General features: G+C 28.4%; 1 protein-coding gene across 1 annotated transcript; it reads right to left on the minus strand.

Annotated features, from left to right (window-relative positions):
- Positions 1–4: 4 nt before the first annotated feature.
- LOC149054720 (paired box protein Pax-1-like) lies at positions 5–17,964 on the minus strand. Its single transcript, XM_089229061.1, has 5 exons — positions 17,825–17,964; positions 4,944–5,097; positions 2,938–3,167; positions 769–895; positions 5–594 (listed from the first exon to the last, which is right to left on the minus strand). Exons 2-5 carry the CDS (start codon positions 4,954–4,956, stop codon positions 287–289), a joined length of 678 nt encoding a protein of 225 aa, XP_089085187.1. The 5' UTR covers positions 4,957–5,097; positions 17,825–17,964; the 3' UTR covers positions 5–286.
- Between the last annotated feature and the right edge of the window lie 4,629 nt (positions 17,965–22,593).

A 22,593-nucleotide genomic window follows, 5' to 3' on the forward strand; every position in this document is an offset into this window, starting at 1 on the left:
TCACTTTGATTTCTATAGCGCCAAAATGAATTTATATTTATTATTTTATTTACAAACACGCTGGATACAAATATTTAGTACCTTTGTCCTTTAAATATGTATTTAATAATATATACATTATAGGCACAATACTAATACAATAACAATTAATAATATTATGTATATATAGCTTAAAATTACTTCAAAACATTTTTTTTTTCGTTATTGATACAATAATAATAATAATGAAAAACAAAAATGTTTTAAAAGATAAACAAAATAGGTAGGTGGTATTTACGGAGTTGTTTCAATAACGGTGGAGTGGCTGACTGCATATAAATTGCTGATGCTGTTGCTGCACATTGACGTAAAACGCCGCTGACACAGCGTTACCTGCAGTAAGGCCACACGTACACACTCCATCCGTGATTAAGCCACACGGCGATGGTGGCCGCGGCAGCAGAGCCGTAGGTTTTTTCAATATCTCTTCGATGGTGTAAGGCGTGTGAGGCTTCTTCGGGCTCGGAGGCGCTAGTTGACCGTTTAATGGTCCCCCAACGACGCTCACGTGTCCGTTTTCATGAATGTGCTGGTGGATTCGTTCATAGTACAAGTCTATAAATGAAATATTGACATATTGGTCTATGTTTTAATACAATAGGTTAGGTTAAATAGAGCTATAAAATGAAAATCGTATTATTGTTTAGGTATATAGTTAACGTTCTTAGGATATTAAACTAAATGTAATTATTTTTTGCGTATTAGTTTAATAATCAGTAAAATTTTAACCTAAAGGATGTATCCATGGTAGGTTGCGTATCGGAGGAGGTGCAGTTAGAGATCCGGCCATTCTGTTTGATACATCAGCTTGTTTGCAGCATCTGGTACTTTTCTTTGAAAAATGTCCTTGTGTTGTCTAAATAATAAAAATATGTTGATTTATTTGTTGATTAATGGTATAATAGGTAATATTATGTGTTTACTGTTTAGTAAATGAAATGTCGTTTAAATTGTTGATTTAAACTGGATTCACATCAACTGACATGTCGTGTGTGTCCAAAAGTTGAGCTCAGCCCCCAACTCTGGAAATTCTCCGGAGATCATATATGATGGTTAGTGATTGATACCATAATTATTTCAGCCATTCAGAATACGATATTAAGCACACGACACGAGTAGAGCTGGATTTACTGCAGCTGTGTCGTATATGTCGTGTCAATCAAATCGAATTCTGATTGGACGTTACTTTTTTAGTATCAAATAATAACCAATAGTTACAACCAAGTATATCAAAAACGGACTTCAGCTCAACTTTTAAATCAATATATGATGGCCACATATGTTATTATAAGTTATAACCATATAGTTACCACGCCCACACATTGTACGACACACGACGTAGCTGTGAATCCGGTTCTAAGGTATATATATTAGTATATTGCATGTGGTCACCGTATTTCCATAACTGTGTGATCCATGTTTTAAATTTTCTTATTATTTACCAAATTAAATAATATTGTTTAAATAAAATTATTTCATTGAACTCAATAGTCATTACTCATCAATAATTTTATTTGAACGACCAACTAACCTATTATACGTCCCATGGCAGAGTAAAGTTGAATATTTTAAGCTATTTGGTGTATTATGTTAACGATATAAGTTATAATACCACTCGACCCATACGGTCACACGAAATACAGTATTCAAAATCAATAACAATTAAAAATGCATGGGTTGATTACAGTATTATTAAAAAAGGTCAGGTAAAAATATTGGGTATAGAATATTAAAAAAATACATTACCTAAATAAATAAATAGTATAATATTGGTTGTGTATAATATTATGTATTTAAAATGACACATGTCTCATTATTATAATACAATTTATAATTTTATAAATCCTCAATCTAAAACGATACAACTATAACATCATTTTATTCATATTATTTGTTCAAATATCCCATTTCGTCTAAATCTGAACTTATAAATTCCGTTTTAATATATTTTGTTTATTTTTTGCGGTTACAATATATCAACTGCTAAGAGAAACATTGTATTTAATTTTAAAGTTTTTCAACACAGAACAATTTTTTTACTGTCAATAATTTAAATAATACTGTATAGCGTAATAAATAGTTCAAAAAGATTCAAAATAATTTTGAAGTTGAAAAATCATAAAAATGTTTGTGTTTATAACTAAGGATTAAAAATACAACAGTAAGTTTTCCATAAGTTTTCTTTCGAGTAGCTATAGAGAAAACTCAAAGCGTCATTAATGGAAAAATGTTTTGAGCGTTTGAGTTTTAAATTTTTATGAAATCGCGTAACGATAACGATTTATCCTCAAACTAGGTATATGTATATCTATGATAATATAAGGTATTATGAATTATGATAACTACCTACATGCAATGTTTTTGGAAAAATTGATTAACCATGCCTTATTCAAAATGCGTCCTAATTGAAAAATAATATATTTGTTTCGAAATATAGAATATATGACAATATTAAAATATAATATATCCTAGACTGACAAATCATCTCCGTTCAGAATCGTTTTTCGTATACAATTATACCTATCATTGCATTCAAATCTAACCTACCCTAGTCAGAGGTCCACCCCACCACCTAATGTACAGCAGAGCGACATCCACTTACCCGCCTTTTTAAGTTGCACCGAAAAAACAATTTATTTCGTAGAAACCTATATAACTATAGTGTTAATAGTAATATGCATTTTTGTAAAAATGTATTCACCTATGTGGTATCTAGTAACTATTAACTATATAATGTAATATATCATATACGTAAGTACCTACTGTTTAGATATATCACGGTTATTATACTCTAATTTCTAAAGTTTAGATATAAGGCGTTATAAATTAAAATATAGGGTTTTTTTTTTAACAAAATTTGATTCCATGCTAAACTGTGTAACCTAACTGTATGTTTACCTTATTTTTTTGCAATCCAGCACCACCAATTGAGCCCGGTCGTATGGAGCCAGTTTCGTAAAATCTAGTTAGGATTTTTGACACGCATCCATGTGAAACCAGAAGTTGTCGAGATATATCACATGGGCGGACACCTAACAGAGCTAGCTGTACTATTCGCCTTCTAACGTAGTCCGGCAATGGGCGACCGTTGACAAATACACCACCTAATTGGTTAACGCCAGCTTGACCTGTAATATGAATCAATAGATAACATAATTATCAAATTATCAATTTTAATTTATAGTACTATTTTATAGACTAGGTACTAGGTAGATAGACTTAATGCCTATAAATTTACGAGTTTTAAGAAACGCAGATTCCAAAATATAATACTTATTAAACAATGATTGAAGTCTCAATAAACATCAAAAAGCTATAATCAAAACATAAAAGTTGATTACGACAAAGTATATACCTATTTATAACCTATACTATATACAAATGTATACTGTATGTCTGTATGCCTGCAGAAAATAGAATATATATTATTTTCGTATTAAACACTTTATAACATTATATAAAACTTGGAGTTAATGTGGGCAGACCCCCTCCCAAAAAAAGTGTATTTAATCCACACACATAAATCAATTTATATTTTTCTTTATCTACAGAGTAAAAATATATATATAAATAACATCGTTATTTATTATTAAAATTAGAATGTATGGTAGTATGTTTATATGATAAAAAAAATACGGACAATGTATAGAAATATTATATTTATAAGTCACTATAATTGTTTAAGGCTCGATCAGAAATTGGAGTTTGCGCATGGCTATATGCCTATATAGTACATAATAATAATTGTTTACCTTTGGACGCTTATAATGTGACAGTAGTGATAGCTTATATATTTGTAGTATGAAGAATACACCATGTGTAATATATTATACATTGTGGTAAAAAGGTATCGAAAATAACGATCCTGCACTAAAATCATAGGACATAGATATTAGGTATAATATCTATGGACTATGACTAAAATGGGTGTTTTAATTTTTCAGAATAATATCTAAACATCGATTATTATAAGATTACTTCAACAATTTTCAGGCAGTCAGCTGCTGTCATCATTATTCAGACTGTAATTTAATAATACACTACATGACACAAGTTTCTTGCATATATAGGTTACCTTAATATTATATATTATTTGAAATATTAATATAATAGCTAAGATAATAATAATAATAATAATATACATATAATTGATCGGTGTGAAAATACGCTTAATCAGATATATTATTGAAAGCTTAAAGCTAATATCTCTAGTACCTAATTTCTAATAAATAAAAATCGAAATAACGATAACCTGTAACAAAAATTAAATTAATGTTGGTTTGAAATGAAATAACATTGGTATTCAGAATATAGGTAGGGCTAGTAGGAAGTAGTTGCAATGAAATTGTAAATGCGTTAATTTTACCCAGAAATCATGAGTTTAATAAACACTTGTCGACACGACATGTGGTGATGTATTATTTTGTGCCCAATACATTCATGTTGAAAAAATAAGAAAATTTAAAAATTATGACACTCTTCGGTCCTAATTACTCTCTAGCGTTTGTGGAGAATCAAAAGAATCCTGCGGTAAAAAAAGAAATATAATTTCGATATATAGCGTGTATAATGTATGGTATAGTGCATAAAGTTGGATCAATTGGAATAAGACCTTCCAGCGGTTAGAGGCGGATCCAAGCCGGTGAAATGATGCAACCCTGTAATTTTGTAAAACTACCGCCCATTAACACCTAGGTGGTAGACCTTAGCAGATGTACCGACTTGGCTCCCGGTATTTATCATCATTCAATTCTTTGCAAGACGTTCTGCGCTAGACATATAATGTTTTAAATACCTACCTAAAGAGAATACGACGATCCGTATAATTATGCATAATTGATTTATATGCGTAAACATCTGAACGAAATATATGCATGGATGTTACGTATGAAACTAATGCTTACCAGTATGTGGCATAATGTTCTATATAGGTAATGACGTATACTGGAAATGTACCAATATGATATTATATTCAAGCACTTCTTTTAGTTGTTGACGTAACTTGTGTTGAAAGTTTTACTTAAAACTCTCTTCATTTATAGTTTTCCAATAACTCATCTAAAAAAAGAGTTCATTCTTTAATCAATTGTAAACAGTAAACACTATAATTAGAAATTAAGTTTTAATAAATAATATAATAAAATATAATTCTAGCAAAATATTAAATCCACAATAATTGTGTATAGTATAGAATATATTAGTATTATTATGGCACATTTACTACATTTTGATTTTGTTATCAAACTTTTCACGAAATACCTACCCATTAATTTCACAGACTTCAATCATAACGTGTATCAGTGCAGTATATCGGTTTTAGACTGATGAAATAGATAAATATTTTATCATTTTTATCAATTTTATCAATTTCGTGTAATGGAAATTATTATTTTACACTTAGTGTAATCTTTTTTTAACTTAACTGGTACTATATGGGTAACTTTTTGTAAAATGGTTATCAGAAAACTCAATATGTAAATAGTTAGGATAGTCTAGATAATAGGTTAAATTAGTAATAGTATGTAATACTATTCCCCCAAATCTCAATTTTAAATTATACAGTTAAACAGTTTTATACATATGTACTTTATTGAGAACCAAATAATTTGTTATATTATTTGTATACCTTATAATATATTAATATTATTTCTTAGTAGATAAATTGACATTTTTAACATTTGTATTGATTTTGAATACTGTGACTGTAGGCAACTCACGTGGAGGTCAGATTGCTTAAGAGGAAGACACTGCAGCATCGTTTGTTTTCTCTCTCTCTGGTCTGCGCGCAACACAGGCAAAACATATTTACGCAGAATTATTTTTGTTTATATTTTTGAGTAATTTTAGAGTTAGAGACAAAAACAATAAAGATAAAAATTGTTGAGATCAATTTTTTGTTTAATATACATGTTTTTATTACAAATGATGCACATGCAGTCTATGATATTTGTAAAAAAAAAACATGTAGCTCGTTGCATAAAAAGGCTAAACACCCCCAACATAGAAGCTCGTAGCCACAGCCCACAGTACTTGAATTACGAAAAACATAGAAGAAGGACGTAAAAGTGTTAAAAATTTGCGCGTACATGAAATCTGAAACATTATTAAATGCGTTATTATTGATTTGGAATTTGCATATAACAAATTACAATAGTCTCCGCTCCCTCAAGAGTACCCAACAAACTAAAACACCTACTACTCGTAGGTTGGTGCGATATATATATATACAGGGTGTCCCGTGAGGATTTACTCATTGCGATATCTCCCGAAATAATGGTGATATCTAAATTCTGGTTTTGTAATAAGACTCACAGTGATAAGAACTGCAATTATTTCATATTTTAATTTATTTTAATGTTTTGGTAAAAAGTTAAAAAATATATTTTTTAATTTAATTATTTCAAAAAAAAAGTTAAAGAAAGCCATTTTGTTGAGTTTATTTTTCTGAAAATATTGACATTTCAAAATTTTAATTTCATTAATTTTCTGATTTTTAAATTTTTTTTAGTTTCGAGAAAAATTGTGAATTCTTTAACACCGTAATGTTATCAATCATGTGACCCGCCTCGCCGCGCGCATTCCCATACGGCCGGCCGAATATTTTTCGTGTTCAAAATAGTTATAAATTTATAATCATATTTTATTTCTTCAAAACTAGAAAAAATATTAAAAATTAGGAAATTAATGAAAATAACATTTTGAAACGTCAATATTTTTAGAAAAATAAACTCTACAAAATGGCCATCTTTAATTTTTTTGGAAATAATTAAATAAAAAAAAGCGGGTAAGTGGATGTCGCTCTGCTGTACATTAGGTGGTGGGGTGGATTAGGGTAGGTAAGATTTGAATGCAATGATAGGTATCATTGTATACGAAAAACGATTCTGAACGGAAATGATTTGTCAGCCTAGGATATATTATAGATAATTAAAAATTTTCAAATCTTTGATTTAAAAAGAAAATTTTGTATAAATTTCTAGCTTAAAATAATTTGTGAATTTTCGTAATTTTTACGTATTAAGTCAATATTTGAACTTCAAATACTAATAAAATAAAATTGTGCCTATGTATTTTTATAAATTTTTAATAACTATAAGAATAACTAATGAGGAACTTTGTATTAAATTTTCAAGTATTTTGATAGGGTCAAAAAAATTTTATCAACCCTTCAAAAAAATTTATCAGAAAAATTGAAAATTTCAGTTGTCTATAAATATCTCAAAAAAGTCAAAATATTTTTAAAATTAAATCATGTAAAGAAAATGCCAATCTAAATAACTGATAAAATTTTCACGTATCTACGACTTATACTTTTTGAATAATAACAAATATTTAAAATCGTTTCAAGATAAATTTCGTAAAAATTTAAAATTCAAACGCACCTCAAATTTTTCCTATAATGACGCTTCGAGATTTCTCTATAGCTACTTGAAGGAAAACTTAGTGTTGTATTCTTAATCCTTAGTTATAAACACAAAAAATTTTATGATTTTTCAGCTTCAACATTACTTGCAAATTTTCGCATTTTTGACAGATTTCGTAAAAATTTGAACTATAAACGCTTATAAAAAAAATTGTGCCTTTGTATTCTTATAATTTTTTAATCACTATAAGAATAACTTATGAGGAACTTTGTATTAAATTTTCAAACAAATTCTTCTCTAATATCCATGAAAACATTTCGTAATCACAATATAATCATCTCTACTAATATATATGTGTTATAATCTGTGGTAACATTATTGAACAAATTTTCAATTTTTCAATTTCCGATCTAAATATCTGGTGAAATTTTCAAGTATCTACGACTTATAATTTTTGAAGTATAACAAATAATATTTAAATTCGTTTGACTCATTTAAGGATAAATCGTTTTCATTACGCGATTTCAAAAAAATTTAAAACTCAAACGCTCAAAACATTTTTCCTATAATGATGCTTCAAATTTTCTCTATAGGTATTTGAAGCAAAACTTATGGAAAACTTGGTGTTAAATTTTATAACATTAGATATAAATACAAACAATATTATGAATTTTGAACTACAAAATAATTTGCAAATATTCATGGTTTTGACGAATTTCTGTCAATATTTGAAATTCAAATGCTAATAAAAATTTAATTTGAATTTCCGGTTGACATTTTTTTTGTGATAAAGATTGAAAAATTTGTAAGGAATCTTGTATTTTTGAATTTCTAACTTATAATAATTTGCGAATTTTCGTGATTTTTACGTATGATGTCAAAATTTAAATTTAAATGCTTGTAAAAAAAAATGTGACTATACATTTCTTTTATTTTTCAACTGCTATTGTAAAAATATATTATGAGCCTTGTATTAAATTCTCAAATCTTAGAATTAAAAAGAAAAACTTGTATAAATTTCGATCTAAGATAATTTGAACATTGCCGTAATTTTTATGTAATAAAAAAAAAATCGTGCCTATGTATCTTTGTAATTTTTTAATCACTATATGAATAACTTATGAGGAACTTTGTATTAAATTTTCAAGTATTTTGATAGGGCCAAAAAAATTTTATCGACACTTCAAAAAAAATTTTTCAGAAAAATTGAAAATTTCAGTTGTCTATACATACCTCAAAAAAGTCAAAATATTTTGAAAATTCAATCATGTAAGGAAAATGCCAATCTAAATAACTGGTAAATTTTTCAAGTATCTACGACTTATACTTTTTAAATATTATCAAATGTTTAAAATCGTTTGAGGATAAATCGTTATCGTTACGCTATTTCGGAAAAATTTCAAATTCAAACGCACTTAAAACTTTTCCTATAACGACGCTTCGAGTTTTCTCTATAGCTATTTGAAGGAAAACTTAGTGTTATATTTTTAATCCTTAGTTATAAACAGAAAAAATTTTATGATTTTAGATTCTGAGCGGAGCGATGAATGTATTGATTTTACCATGATGTGTGTTTTTTTTTTTTTTTTGTGTCTGTCATCACGTTTTGGGGCAGTAAAAATACTTCGATTTTTAACTTCAATACCTCGTTCGATCAGAAAGTGAATCTAGTTGGTACTTTGGGGGGTCAAAAGTAAAAAATTCTTAATACTTTTCTAAATAATTGAGAAAAACAAACTAAAAATTAAGGGAAAAACGGGAAATTTTACGCACACTCATTTTTCGACAAAATCGATTTTGGTTTTTGATGTAACTTTAAAACAAATGACCATAGATACATGAAATTTTCACCTAATGTTTATATAAGTATATTCTATCCACTATGCAATTTTCAAAAAATTTCGACTTAAGTTGAACTATTCATAGGCATTTCAAATTTTCGATCATTATTAGTTTTTTTTTAATTAATATCGATATAGTATATTGTGTGGCAAGGGCGGGAAGTGAGCCATTTCAGTCGCGGGCGTCGTGTGCGGCACGAGCCGTAGGCGAGTGCCGCATTTCGCCCAAGACTGAAATGGCCTTCCCGCGCGAGCCACACATACTATTTTTTGTCACGCCCCTGCGTTCATGGAAAAGGTTATGCAGGGATCTATGCAAAATTATAGACTATTCTACAAAAACAATTTCATGGAAGACATTTTATTTTATTTCACAATTACAATTTTCACTTTATATATTTTATTATTGTAACTGATAAGATTATTATACTAATATACTATATTATTACTAACGCATCGTTCGACGCACTTATCTAGGAATAGTGCAAATTAAATATGTTTAAATGTTTATGCGTCATGCAAGGAGGTTATACTATACATTTAAGATGTAACCAAAAGTTTATGTTTTGTAAGAACCGTGGTAGGTATACATTTTAATTTCTGGTTGTGCAGGGGATACGCGCCCGGCGGTCGGCACTTTTGGGGATTTCTTCTTTTCCGCCCGGCACTTTTGGGGATTTCCTCTTTTCCGCCCGGCACTTTTGGGGATTTCCTCTTTTCCACCCGGCACTTTGGGGATTTCCACTTTACCGCCCGCTGGACGGAAAAAGGACGCTTTCGAACGCTTCAACCGTTGTCGAAAACCAAACTTTCGGTGCAGGCGTGACAAAAAAAATTTATTTGTTAGGCAGAAAAGCTTGAAAATTTAATACAAGGCTCTTAACATATTGTTACAATAGCAGTTGAAAAATAAAAGAAATTCATTGTCACAATTTTTTTTTATAAGCATTCAAAGTTTGAATTTTGACAAAATACGTAAAAATCACGAAAATTCACAAATTATTTTAAGCTAGAAATTCATAAAAATCTTCTTTTTAAATCTAAGATTTAAAAATTTAATACAAGATTCCTTACAAGTTTTTCAATCTTTATCACAAATAAAAATTCCACCGGAAATTCAAATTAAATTTTTATGAGCATTTGAAATTTAAATTTTTACAACATTGGATTTTCACTTTTAGCGATTTCCTTATTTTGGTGTAACTCTAAAACAAATTACCGCAAATCCTTGAAATTTTGACTGAATGTTTATATTGGCGTTTTATATATTTGATTTGAGCTGTTTACTGACATTTTAATTTTTCAGTTTAGTTTTTTTTTCTATAAATATCGATAAAAATTTATTTGTTCGGTAGAAAAGCTTGAAAATTTAATACAAGGCTTCTAACACATTGTAACAATAGAAGTTAAAAAATATTTAAAATTCGTAGGCACGATTTTTTTTTATAAGCATTTAAAGTTCAAATTTTGACTAAATACGTAAAAATTACGGCAATGTTCAAATTATCTTAGATAGAAATTCATAAAAGTTTTCCTTTTTAATTCTAAGATTTGAAAATTTAATACAAGGCTCCTAACATATTTTTACAATAGCAGTTGCAAAATAAAAGGAATACATAGTCACAATTTTTTGTTTAAGCATTCAAAGTTTGAGTTTTGACAACATATTTTGTAAAAATCACGAAAATACAGAAATTATTTTAAGCTAGAAATTCATAAAAAATTTTCTTTTTATATCTAAGATTTGAAAATTTAATACAAGGCTCATAATATATTTTTACAATAAAAATTGAAAAATAAAAGAAATGCGTAGTCACAATTTTTTTTTTACAAGCATTCAAAGTTTGAATTTTGACAACATATGTAAAAATCACGAAAATCACGAAAATTCGCAAATTATTTCAAACTAGAAATTCATAAAAATTTTTCTTTTTAAATCTAAGATTTGAAAATTTTTAATAATCTATAATAATATATCCTAGACAGATAAACCGTCTTCGCTCAGAATCGTTTTTTGTATACAATGATATAATATCATTGGATTCAAAATTAATTCCATCCATTACAGTAACCCACTTGTAACCTACTGTACAGTACAGTCTGTACAGCAGAGCGACATACACGACTTACCCGCTTTTTTAATCTTCAAAATTACTTGAAAATTTTCGCGTTTTCGACATATTTCGTAAAAATTTGAACTATAAACGCTTATAAAAAAAATTGTGACAAACGATTTTTAAATTTTTTTAGCTACAATAAGAACAACTTATAAGGAACCTTGTATTAAATTTTCAAGTTTTTTTGGTCGTCCAACATTTTTTACCGACACTTCAAAAAAAAATTCTCAAAAAAATCTGTTGGAAAATGTTTACTTTTGACCTCTATAATGCACCAAGGATATTCACTTTTACATCGGAAACCACACCCAAAGTTTGAAATCGAAGCATTATTTCGACTAGTTATGCTGTACACAGACACAAAAACAAAAAAAAAACACTCATAATTGTAAAATCAATACATTTATCCCTTCGTTCAGAATCTATAATATATTTCTTAATTTTTTTACAAAAACATTAAAATAAATTTTAAAATGGAGTAGTTGTAGTTCATATCCCTATGAATCTTATTATAAAACCAGAATTATGATGTCTCCATTATTTCGTAAGATATCGCAATGGGTAAATCCTCGCGGGACACCCTGTACATATAGCATAATTTGTCATAAAAATATATTTTACATATACCGTGTATATATGCTCGAATAGTCCATTTATAAGAACTTGACAAAGTTTTACTCCACGTATAGAAGGGAAACGATCTGAAAGTTAAATTATTGAAATCGAATTCGATTCCCCGTGGACTTATAAACGCGGCGTGTATATTATTATATCACATTGCAGGTCTTTTTGTTGGAACGGACGTAAATATGTCATACACGCTATACGAAGTTTATACAATATATTATATTATACATACAACATGCATGTGATGATGTGCAGACAAATCGTATACATTCATATGTATACATATATATTATGACACATTTTGTTCGGCGGCGTTAAGTACGCGTGAACAACGCGCGAGTGCATCTGCAGTGGCGGCGGCTACGGTCCGGTTGACCTGTGCGGATCACCCGCTGACGCGCGTGCGGTAGCAGTGCTGTGCGATGCAATGTTCCCCGGACCGTATCATTGACGTCCTCCGGCACCGCACTGCAAGTCTCCCGAGAGATGCGCCTTTATCACATCGGTCGCTGCCCATCGATTTCGACGAAATCACCTCGGTGGCACACACGCGCAACCACACACACGAACGCATAAGCATAATAAATTTAATAATAATAATGCTACTGCCGCCGTTCTGATGTTATATTATTGTCATCATCGCCCGTAATCCCGTGTTAAACGCGCGTGCGCGAACCCTCTCAGTCGACCCGTTCGCACGGATGAATTGTTTACAATAATAATAATAATATGTAAACGGTGGCGGTGTCTCCCACAAAGGACCCGTGATGTGTAATGCATATTATATGAGTGCGTGTGTACTTATCGTATTTTGAAGCCGCGGACGTCGTCGTCGTTCGGTGACTTTAATAATTGGTTTTGCCCTGCACCGCCGGTTTATCGACACGGTTTTAACGCCTTATGCTTCATATATTATTATATATATAATACATCCCGTTGGTTATTGCCATAACCACTCTTTCTTCTATCTTCATCTACCAATCACCACCTACCTTCAGTTTACCCCGTTCATTTTTATTAACTTTGTCCTTTCGCATATAATATTTACATAAAATATATATTATTTGATTTCACAAGCTTTAGATACTGTGATTGTGACATATGCAGATAAGCACTTGGGTAACTAAAAAAAATACATCAACGTTTATTTTTCTGTAATAACGTACCTAGAGAGCATATTATCAATAACTGATTTCATACTAAACACATAAATATATACATAGGTATACAGGATGTAACAGAAAGACCTGACCAAAAAAAAAAAAAAAAAAATTATGCCAATACATCGTATGACAATTTTTTAGATTCTGAACGAAGTGATGAATGTATTAATTTTACAATGATGTGTGTTTTTTTTTTGTGTGTGTCTGTGTACAGCATAACTAGTCGAAATAATGCTTCGATTTCAAACTTTGGGGTGGTTTCCGATGTAAAATTGAAGATCCTTTGTGCATTATAGAGGTCAAAAGTAAACATTTTCCAACAGTTTTAAAAAAAATCGAGAAAAACAAAAAAAAAAATGACAGAAAAACGGGAATTTTTACGCAAATCAGTTTTCAACCAAATTGATTTTTTTATATGGTTGTAATTCAAAAACTAATCACTGTAAATACTTGAAATTTTCACCAAATATTTATGTAAGTGTTATCTATATACAGTTTAATTTTAAAAAATTTTGACTTTTTTGAGTTATTTATAGACCACTGAAATTTTCAATTTTATTGAGAATTTTTTTTTGAAGTGTCGGTAAAAAAATGTTGGACGACCAAAAAAACTTGAAAATTTAATACGAGGTTCCTTATGAGTTGTTCTTATTGTAGCTAAAAAAAATTAAAAATCGTAAGTCACAATTTTTTTTAATAAGCATTTATAGTTCAAAATTTAATGAAATCTGTCGAAAACGCGAAAATTTGCAAGTAAGTTTGAAGTTGAAAAAATCGTAAAATTTTTTGCGTCATTATAGGAAAAATGTTTTGAGCGTTCGAGTTTTACATTTTTATAAAATCGCGTAATGATAACGATTTATCCTCAAACCAGGTATATGTATATCTATGATAATATAAGGTATTATGAATTTGAATTATGACAACTACATGATAACTACACTAATTGATTAACCATGCCTTATGCAAAATGCATCTTAATTGAAAAATAAAATATTTGTTTCAAAATAGAATATATGACAATATTTAAATATAATATATCTTTGACTGACAAATCATCTCCGTTCAGAATCGTTTTTCGTATACAATGATACCTATCATTGCATTCAAATTTAATCTCATCCATTACAGTAACCTACTGTACAGAGTACAGCAGAGCGACATCCACGACTTACCCGCTTTTTAATATTATATGATAAATAAATAATTTAAGAAATATACTCATGTCAGCAAATTCTCAAAAACCATATTTTTTTTAAAGTTATTGCGTTCCAAATTAATTTAATCAACAAAATATCGAATTTTAAAAAAAATTCTAAAAAATAAACTGCTTGACTTAGATAAATCTTTTTACCATTAAAATTGTTTTTATAATCAAATTTTCAAATAGGCTATTTTGAATTTATCCAACATTTTTTTAATTTAATTAATTTTTTTTCAGTACTAAAAAATAAAACATAAACAAATGTATTATACATGTAGTGCTATAGGTTCACTTAATAACGAAAATAAAAAATATTAATGTGAAAAAAAGTTAGTCCAAAAGTCAGTTCTATCTGTTACACCTTGTATACCATAATTATATTATTAGACTAAATACCGATACCTAATATATTATATATTGTGATTCATAATTTCATATACTAAGCATTTAATATGTAATACATTTACCAAAAATCTAATTCTTATTGAATTAGATATACGACTTATTTTTAATGATCTTAATCAGATTTTGTTGACCCAAAAAAAGTGAAGTAGAAGATTTTTTGAAAATATCTATATCTATGTATATCAAAATCAAAATTTGAACGACTGGTTTTTAGTTGACTGAGGAATAATTCCATGATAGTAAGAATAACGGTTTGGGAGGTATAAAGGCCAAAGGGACAATGATGATTTGAATGGCAATAATCTATCGATTTATAATTTGTAAATATTGTCATTGTTTTTCTAGAGGGGTCATACAAATTAAATCGAAAGCTTGAATAGAACAGATGAGGCAAATATAACCACTTTACTCCTCTTCAAATGACGCCACTGAGTTCCTTAAAACCAGATAACGCAATTTTTTATATGAATCCAAACCAAACTAAACTTTTCAATATGTTCAAACTTTATATCAATCCAAATAGGAAATTGTTTAGAAAATAATAAAAAATATATATACATTTTTTTTATTATTATTGATCTTTATATAGCTTCGGCGACATGGACCATTAAAACTTACATGTTTTAGGTGACAAAAAAAATATATATATATATATTTAAATCGTTCTTTAATCACTCATTTCTAATATATATTTCATCACTTCTTCAAATCAAACCAATTTTTTAATACCTACTGCTTTATATATTTGTATACAGATATTGCCTAATTACATCATGCGTGGAAATATTTGTCATTATTCTTAAATCTTAAATATATTATGTAATTCAATTTAGTAAAATGTTTTATAACTATACAACTACTATAACTAGATATATTGATATATATATATATCATAAATAAAAGCACCATATTGAGTAATCGTATGCATGCCATATGTTAATTAGCCACAAGTTGATCACAAAAAATGCACCATATATTATACGTCACAAATCAAATCTTATGCACTCAGCAGATTTACAAATGAAAATAATTATTGCATAAGCTGCAGAAATAAAATTGTGTACACCCGCATGTATTGCTGATATGATTTAGTTTTTAAATGACCATACCTAAACATCATTGCAAAAAATGTATCTAAACCAATCTTTGCGTACAATTATAAGATTTATTAAAACATTAGGAGTCTTGTATTAAATTTTGAATCTTTATTACTAAACGAATAAAATTGTACAGTCATTTATAAAAAAAAAACTAAAAAGATCGAAAATGTCAAATTTTTATAAATAACATAAAGAGATTTTAAATATTTTGAAAATTTTTTCATGTATAGAAAATGTCAGTATAAACATCCAGTGAACATTTCATGAGTCTATGGTAATTTATTTTAGAGTTACATCAATAACAAAATTCAATTTTTTCAAAAATTGATTTTGCGTAAAAATTCCCGTTTTTCTTTAATTTTTTTTTCCTGGTGCTTTTGAAAACTATTGAGAATTTAAAAATTTGACCTTAATGATAATATGAAATTAAATTTAATGATAATATAATATCATTGTCTGCGAAAAACGATTCTGAGCGGATTCTTTTATTTTTCTCGATCTTTTGAAAACTGTTGGAAAATGTTTACTTTTGACCTCTATAATACACCAATGATATTCACTTTTACATCGGAAACCACCCCCAAAGTTTGAAATTGAAGCATTATTTCGACTAGTTATGCTGTACACAGACACAAAAACAAAAAAAACACACATCATTGTAAAATCAATACATTCATCACTTCGTTCAGAATCTAAAAACAGAAAATTTCAAATATCTCTAAAGAACTTAAAAATTTATTTAATTTGCATATAAATATATAACTTTGTAAATAACATAATGTACCACTTCCTTATCACAGTACCACTAAGTTCCCCCCCACCACATCCTAAATTTTGAACCCATATGCTAAATGTTTTTGTGGGCCCCATAAAATATTATTTAATATTAAATAAGTAATCCTATAAAAATGTCAAAAATTAAAAATTTCATATCAACAGGCCTCTAAAATAGCTGCACCCCTGCATGTACTGCAAATCTAATAGTCCCCCTTAGTGGAGGCCCTGGTACCATTAGAGAAACTACAAATCAATAATTAAAATTACCACAAATTCAAATATATCTTTAAGATTCTACGATTAAATTGTACACTATTGTATCTATAGTATATATATTATTCTAAACAATTTGAAAACAGTACTAAAAATTGTAAAATCTCTTCTCAATATATCAATTTCAGTTCATATATCTATATCTATATACTTATGTGTATTTAGTATTTACTATACCTACTTATATATTAATTAGATTTAAAATTAATGAATCGTTTTAACTTTTGATCATGAATCATAAGCTATATAATAACCTAACTATGAGCTATTATTAAAAATTGATCGAAGTAATAGGTATACCTACAGTTTACTTATTTTACACTTATTTTGGCATGTGATTATTTTTACCTTTACTTAAATATGATTGATTCTTGTACCGTGAATTAGTTGTGCACAAGACCGGTACTGCAGAATATTGTTTATTATAATCATTATAAATGTAGTATGTATTCGAGTATAACTATGATAGAATACATGAACTAGAAAGCTATAATATAAATCGAAAACTGATTGATTCATATATAAATTCAATTAATTGATAATTATTTTTATAATATAATGGCCTAGTAGATAATTTCTATGTTTTTTTTTTATCATTATATTCAAAACCATCACTATTCACTATGGTAGCGCATATGTAGGACATATAATATATGGTATAATTGTATAGGTATAATATTTTATGAATTAGCAAAATAGTAATTATATTCAAATAAATTATACAACTTACACAGTTACACTTATAGTATGTTAAATAATAGTATTGGTTATAAATAATAATTATTAAAATAATTTTATTAGGTAATTTATTATGTGGCGCCGCGGAAACAATGCGAAAGCAGTTCTCATGGCGTCGTCAGTTAAAAAATGAAAAACAAAAGTTAATATAATATATGTATCTAATATTCACTTACCTGATTATGTAGGTACTAGGTAATAATCGTTTGGAAATATGAGATGGAATATACGGGTACTGTAATGCTCTGCAGATACTCGATTATATGCGATGCAGCGACTGATCGTGAACCGTAAACTGTAAAGGATAACAGTTGCCTGAACGTTCGCGACGCTTTCGATGGTTACTCGGATACAGTAGCGCCAACCCAGACCCCGCCTATCAAAAGGGGGTACACGAGCGGCCAATCCGAGTCTAAACACTTGGCACGCGTCACCTTGACGACCACTAAACAATTTCTAGCGCCCTTTAAATGAAAACATCACGGTCCCGGTTTATTGCATTTATGGCTTTCGTAGTACCAGCTTTAAATAGTATTAAAAATACAATTTTGTATGATATAGTACATTGGTAATGATTTATCATGTTAAATAAAAATACACCTATACAGTTATACTTATACACGATATATAGGTACCAGTGGCGGAACTACGATTGAGGCCCGTGGATACAATTTTTTTGGAGGCCCTATATCTGTAATTTAAATTTCAAAACATTGGGCTGTTTACTTGTATGCAATAAAAAAAAATATATTTATATTTATAGTAAATTAATAATTTATTGAATTATAATTTTGGAAAGAGTAATAATAATATTTTATTTACAATGAAAATGACTTTTTTCTGCTACGGTTTTGAGCAAACGTCTTCACCAATAACGATAATAATAATATGCAGTGATTCTCGATGGAGGTATAAAATTATTAAATGCGAGTCAAGGAAAATAGTCAAGCCTCCATTAAAAATATGAATAAAACGTATAATATATTAGAATAAGTGACAATCGCGTCCACTACAATATAAATAAATAATAATATAACGTAACGATTTGCGAACACGGACACACGGTATAATAATAATAAGATTGTCGATACACGATATGGGATTTCGCGTTCACGATATATTTAATTAAGTAATATGACAACTCACGTGATTGTACTAACTACTTTTTATAAAATTTTAAATTATAAGGTTATTTAATTTTCTTTAAAATTTAATATATTATGTAGATGAAATAATATATAAATTGGACTGTCCAAAACCATTAGTTTTAATGATTAATATTAAATTTCTAGTATTAACGTAACACCAATGACGACAATGATTATATACGAATCACAATTTAATGTTGTCTTTCAATGAAAAATAATTGTAAAACTACTTACCTAAGTAACTTGGACGTTGCTTCTGACACCAAACACCGTCAAAGGTCAAACACCCAATAACACCACTCTTATATTGAAATCTTTAGAATGAAATGAAAAAAATAATTTCTTTCTTGGGCCGTAGACCGTAGTATATAATCTATTTCTATAATTTAGTATACCAGCTATTATTATAGGCTCCACTCCGAGTTACCGTGTATCACCACCGCATGCCGCATATCGCAATAAGACAATATGACAATATTATTATTCAAATTAATAATAGTACCTACTAAATTCTATGGTGTATGAATTCAGGGACGGATTGGAATTTTGGACCGGCCCGGGAAAATAACTTTTTAGCGGCCCCATGTTTAGATGGTAAACTAATTTGTATATTTATAATTATATCAACTCGATACTACTTATTACAATATTATAAATAATCTAAATTTAAAATAAAAACATTTTTATTGTTCAGACTACAGTTCCATGCCGACTTGCATTGTTAAAATTCGTCGTCGTTACCCGCCGACAGGCGACAAAACGAAGACGGAATATCAGATTATTTGTAGATTTACTGTTCACGGAGATTGTTTTATTTTTGATTAGAATTATTGCTATAACTTTAAATTATTATTCAGTTTTTGTTAAATTTATCCTGTTATACAATATAATAATTAATATAATAATATTATGCGTCATAGACTTTGGTAATATTTATTATTCATATTTTGGTTATTGACTTATTGCTTTCTAGTTTGCAATAATTGATATGAATAAAATTTAAAATCGTATTTATGAAAATCTATAAATTTTAAAATTTAATTTGCGACAGGTTACAGCCGTAGTTTGGTAACGCATGCAGCGGCCCCGTCAACTAGTTAGCACGCGGCCCATCGGGAATTTCCCGATTTCCCGATGGCCCAATCCGTCCCTGTGTATGATTAACCATAATATACATTATACACGTTTAGTAATCACTTATCAGTTATCAGTATACTTTGTATTATTTCAGTATTCAATGATTTTATTTACTTGAACCGAAATTTTTTTTTTAAAGTACATAATTTTGCTGCGAGGCGCCGAGGCACCTTTTACGATGAGGCCCGCGGAAAATCCCGCCTTCGATCATATGTAGTTCCGCCATTGATAGGTATTAGGTACTATATTGTCTATATTTATATTGTATATATATAAAAGTACCTACATATTTCTGATAATTTTATACTACTATTAAGAACAAACACTAATAAAAACATCCACTTTTCAAATGAGAATTCCCGTTATTACTGCAAATTATTTAGCAGTTGATTTTCTTGATATTTATATGTATCTTAATCCAAATTTCGATGAGTAGTTTCTGAGTAATTACAATGTTTAAGAATAAACCTTAAAAATGGTTATAAAAAAAAACTTAAATGTTACATATATAGTCTATTAGATGTAATATTTATTTTACTTGGATATTATGTTTACAAATTATTTGTATATTGACAGATCAAATGCAATTGCCAACGTTTTCAAATTACATGAGTCCCTAAAGCTACTTAACCCATAACGCCGTACATATATTATAATATTATCTTTACTTATTACACAAAGTTATAGAACTCAAAACTATACTTTATTGATATAGCTAGGGATGCACGGTTTAAGCATAAAAGTATAGGGTGGACATGCTCAAAATATCACATCGTAAATATGCATGTAAATTACAGTGAAACCTCCTTTAACCGTCGCCTCCAAATATCGGATGGAATTTTGGGAACGGCGAAATGATGTGTAAACTCTGCAGTATTTCCCCTCTTAATAGTGTACATTTCTAAACAGCGGACAAAATTTAAGCGACCGAGAATGTCCTGTATTTAGAGATTTCATTGTATTATATTTTCGATTCTTCTATATTTTGAGATATGAACAAAATTTATAAACATAATAATGTCATTGAAAAAAATAACAAAACTAATTATTGAATATTTTAACTCAGCCTCTAAGAGAATAATTATAAAGTGATAAAGAACTTAAATACAGTGAAACCTCTAAATACCCGACACTCAGGGTTGCTTAAATTTTGTCCGTTATTTGCAGGTGTCCACATGCAATTAAGAGGTGTCCGTTAAAGGAGGTTTCACTGTAAATGAAAATATTTAAAATTTAAATGATTTAATTTTTCTTTACTTATGCATAGTATAATAAATTAGTACCTTCCTAGTCAGTTCCTACTAATTATTACTTAGGTACCTATAATTTATATGTATTAGTGAAATTAAGATATAATGTATTTATTATAAATATAGTCAAATAATTAATGTAAAATGAAGATTTAATATATATATATATTAATCCATTTCTCAAACATTAAAAATTGTTATGAATACAAAAAAAAAACTAAATATATGTGAATAAATATTATATAATAAGTATATATATATATTTACCTATAGGGTTAAAACTTTAAATGATGTCCAATCGGTCACGAATATAGCTAGGTATGTTTAGATGACCTGGGCAATTCAATATCTATCGTGATCGTCACTTATTACCTACCCCCTTCACACAAGATAACCATCTGTCGCATTTAAAATTTTCCCTTGCAATATAATATATAAATAAATATAATTACTACCTATTTTGGTGTTATCCCCTCCTATATAATATGTATATATATAAAATATTCATCCACCATTTTTTTGTAACTGTTTATTCCCACTTTTCCCAAAACATTGTTAAAATAATAACACTCAAAACGGCCAAACTATACATATACACTACAAATATATACATTTTATATATTATTATATTATATTACACGTGCACTGAACAGACTACAGGATATTCTGAAAAAGGATGTCATAGTGATAATTGCCACTTGCTCACAGTATTATTATATTTGTTTCACTGTATGTATGATGCATGTAATAATAAAAATAATAAAATACCATCCCCTTATTTTGATAATAGCGGCTGACACGCGCTATTTTTCGTGATGTCCTTGCATGCTATACAGTAGGTATACATGTATGTCATAATTATTATTTCAGAAGATGAAACGTCAGATAAGTACCACATGTTTAATTTATTTTAAAGAAAAAATAACGAATATCGTACAATCTTATGCGTTTTTCTAGTTTTCTATTTTCTATTTATTATTTATGGAAAATAACACTTATTAGATGGCTAGACGGTTCAAACCTGCAATTAGATAACACTTATATACTTGCTATAACTCTATATATTATAATAACACAAATTTGAATGTATTTTGACTATTTTGCTGTATACTATATATGTATATATTGTATAATGAATACATAAAATATGTTCTTAAATACAATCATTCATATATTATTATTATAATAATGCCTATTGGCTATTTAAGATAGTTACAACTGTATTAGGTAAAAGCAAAAACTAATTTAGAAAACGTTAATATTGCGTATGATAATATTTTATCATATTTCCTTTAAGCTCATAGATAAATATAAAAATAAACTCGAAATTAACTAATAAACATATCTTTTTGATTATAATTTTAAAATTATTTGTATTTATATTTTTTAATAATTTGTTAGGCTTCATTA

The sequence above is a fragment of the Diuraphis noxia genome, unplaced genomic scaffold, assembly GCF_037042655.1.
Source record: "Diuraphis noxia isolate RWA-SAM2 unplaced genomic scaffold, SU_Dnox_SAM2 contig0005, whole genome shotgun sequence".
NCBI lineage: Eukaryota > Metazoa > Arthropoda > Insecta > Hemiptera > Aphididae > Diuraphis > Diuraphis noxia.

What these genes read in the sequence shown, in the direction of transcription:
- LOC149054720 (XM_089229061.1), bottom strand. An exon ending in CTGGATTGCAAAAAAATAAG is followed by an intron (nt 896 to 2,937) that starts GTAAACATACAG and finishes TTTATTATTTAG; the next exon opens with ACAACACAAGGACATTTTTC. An exon ending in ACCATGGATACATCCTTTAG is followed by an intron (nt 595 to 768) that starts GTTAAAATTTTA and finishes TTTCATTTATAG; the next exon opens with ACTTGTACTATGAACGAATC.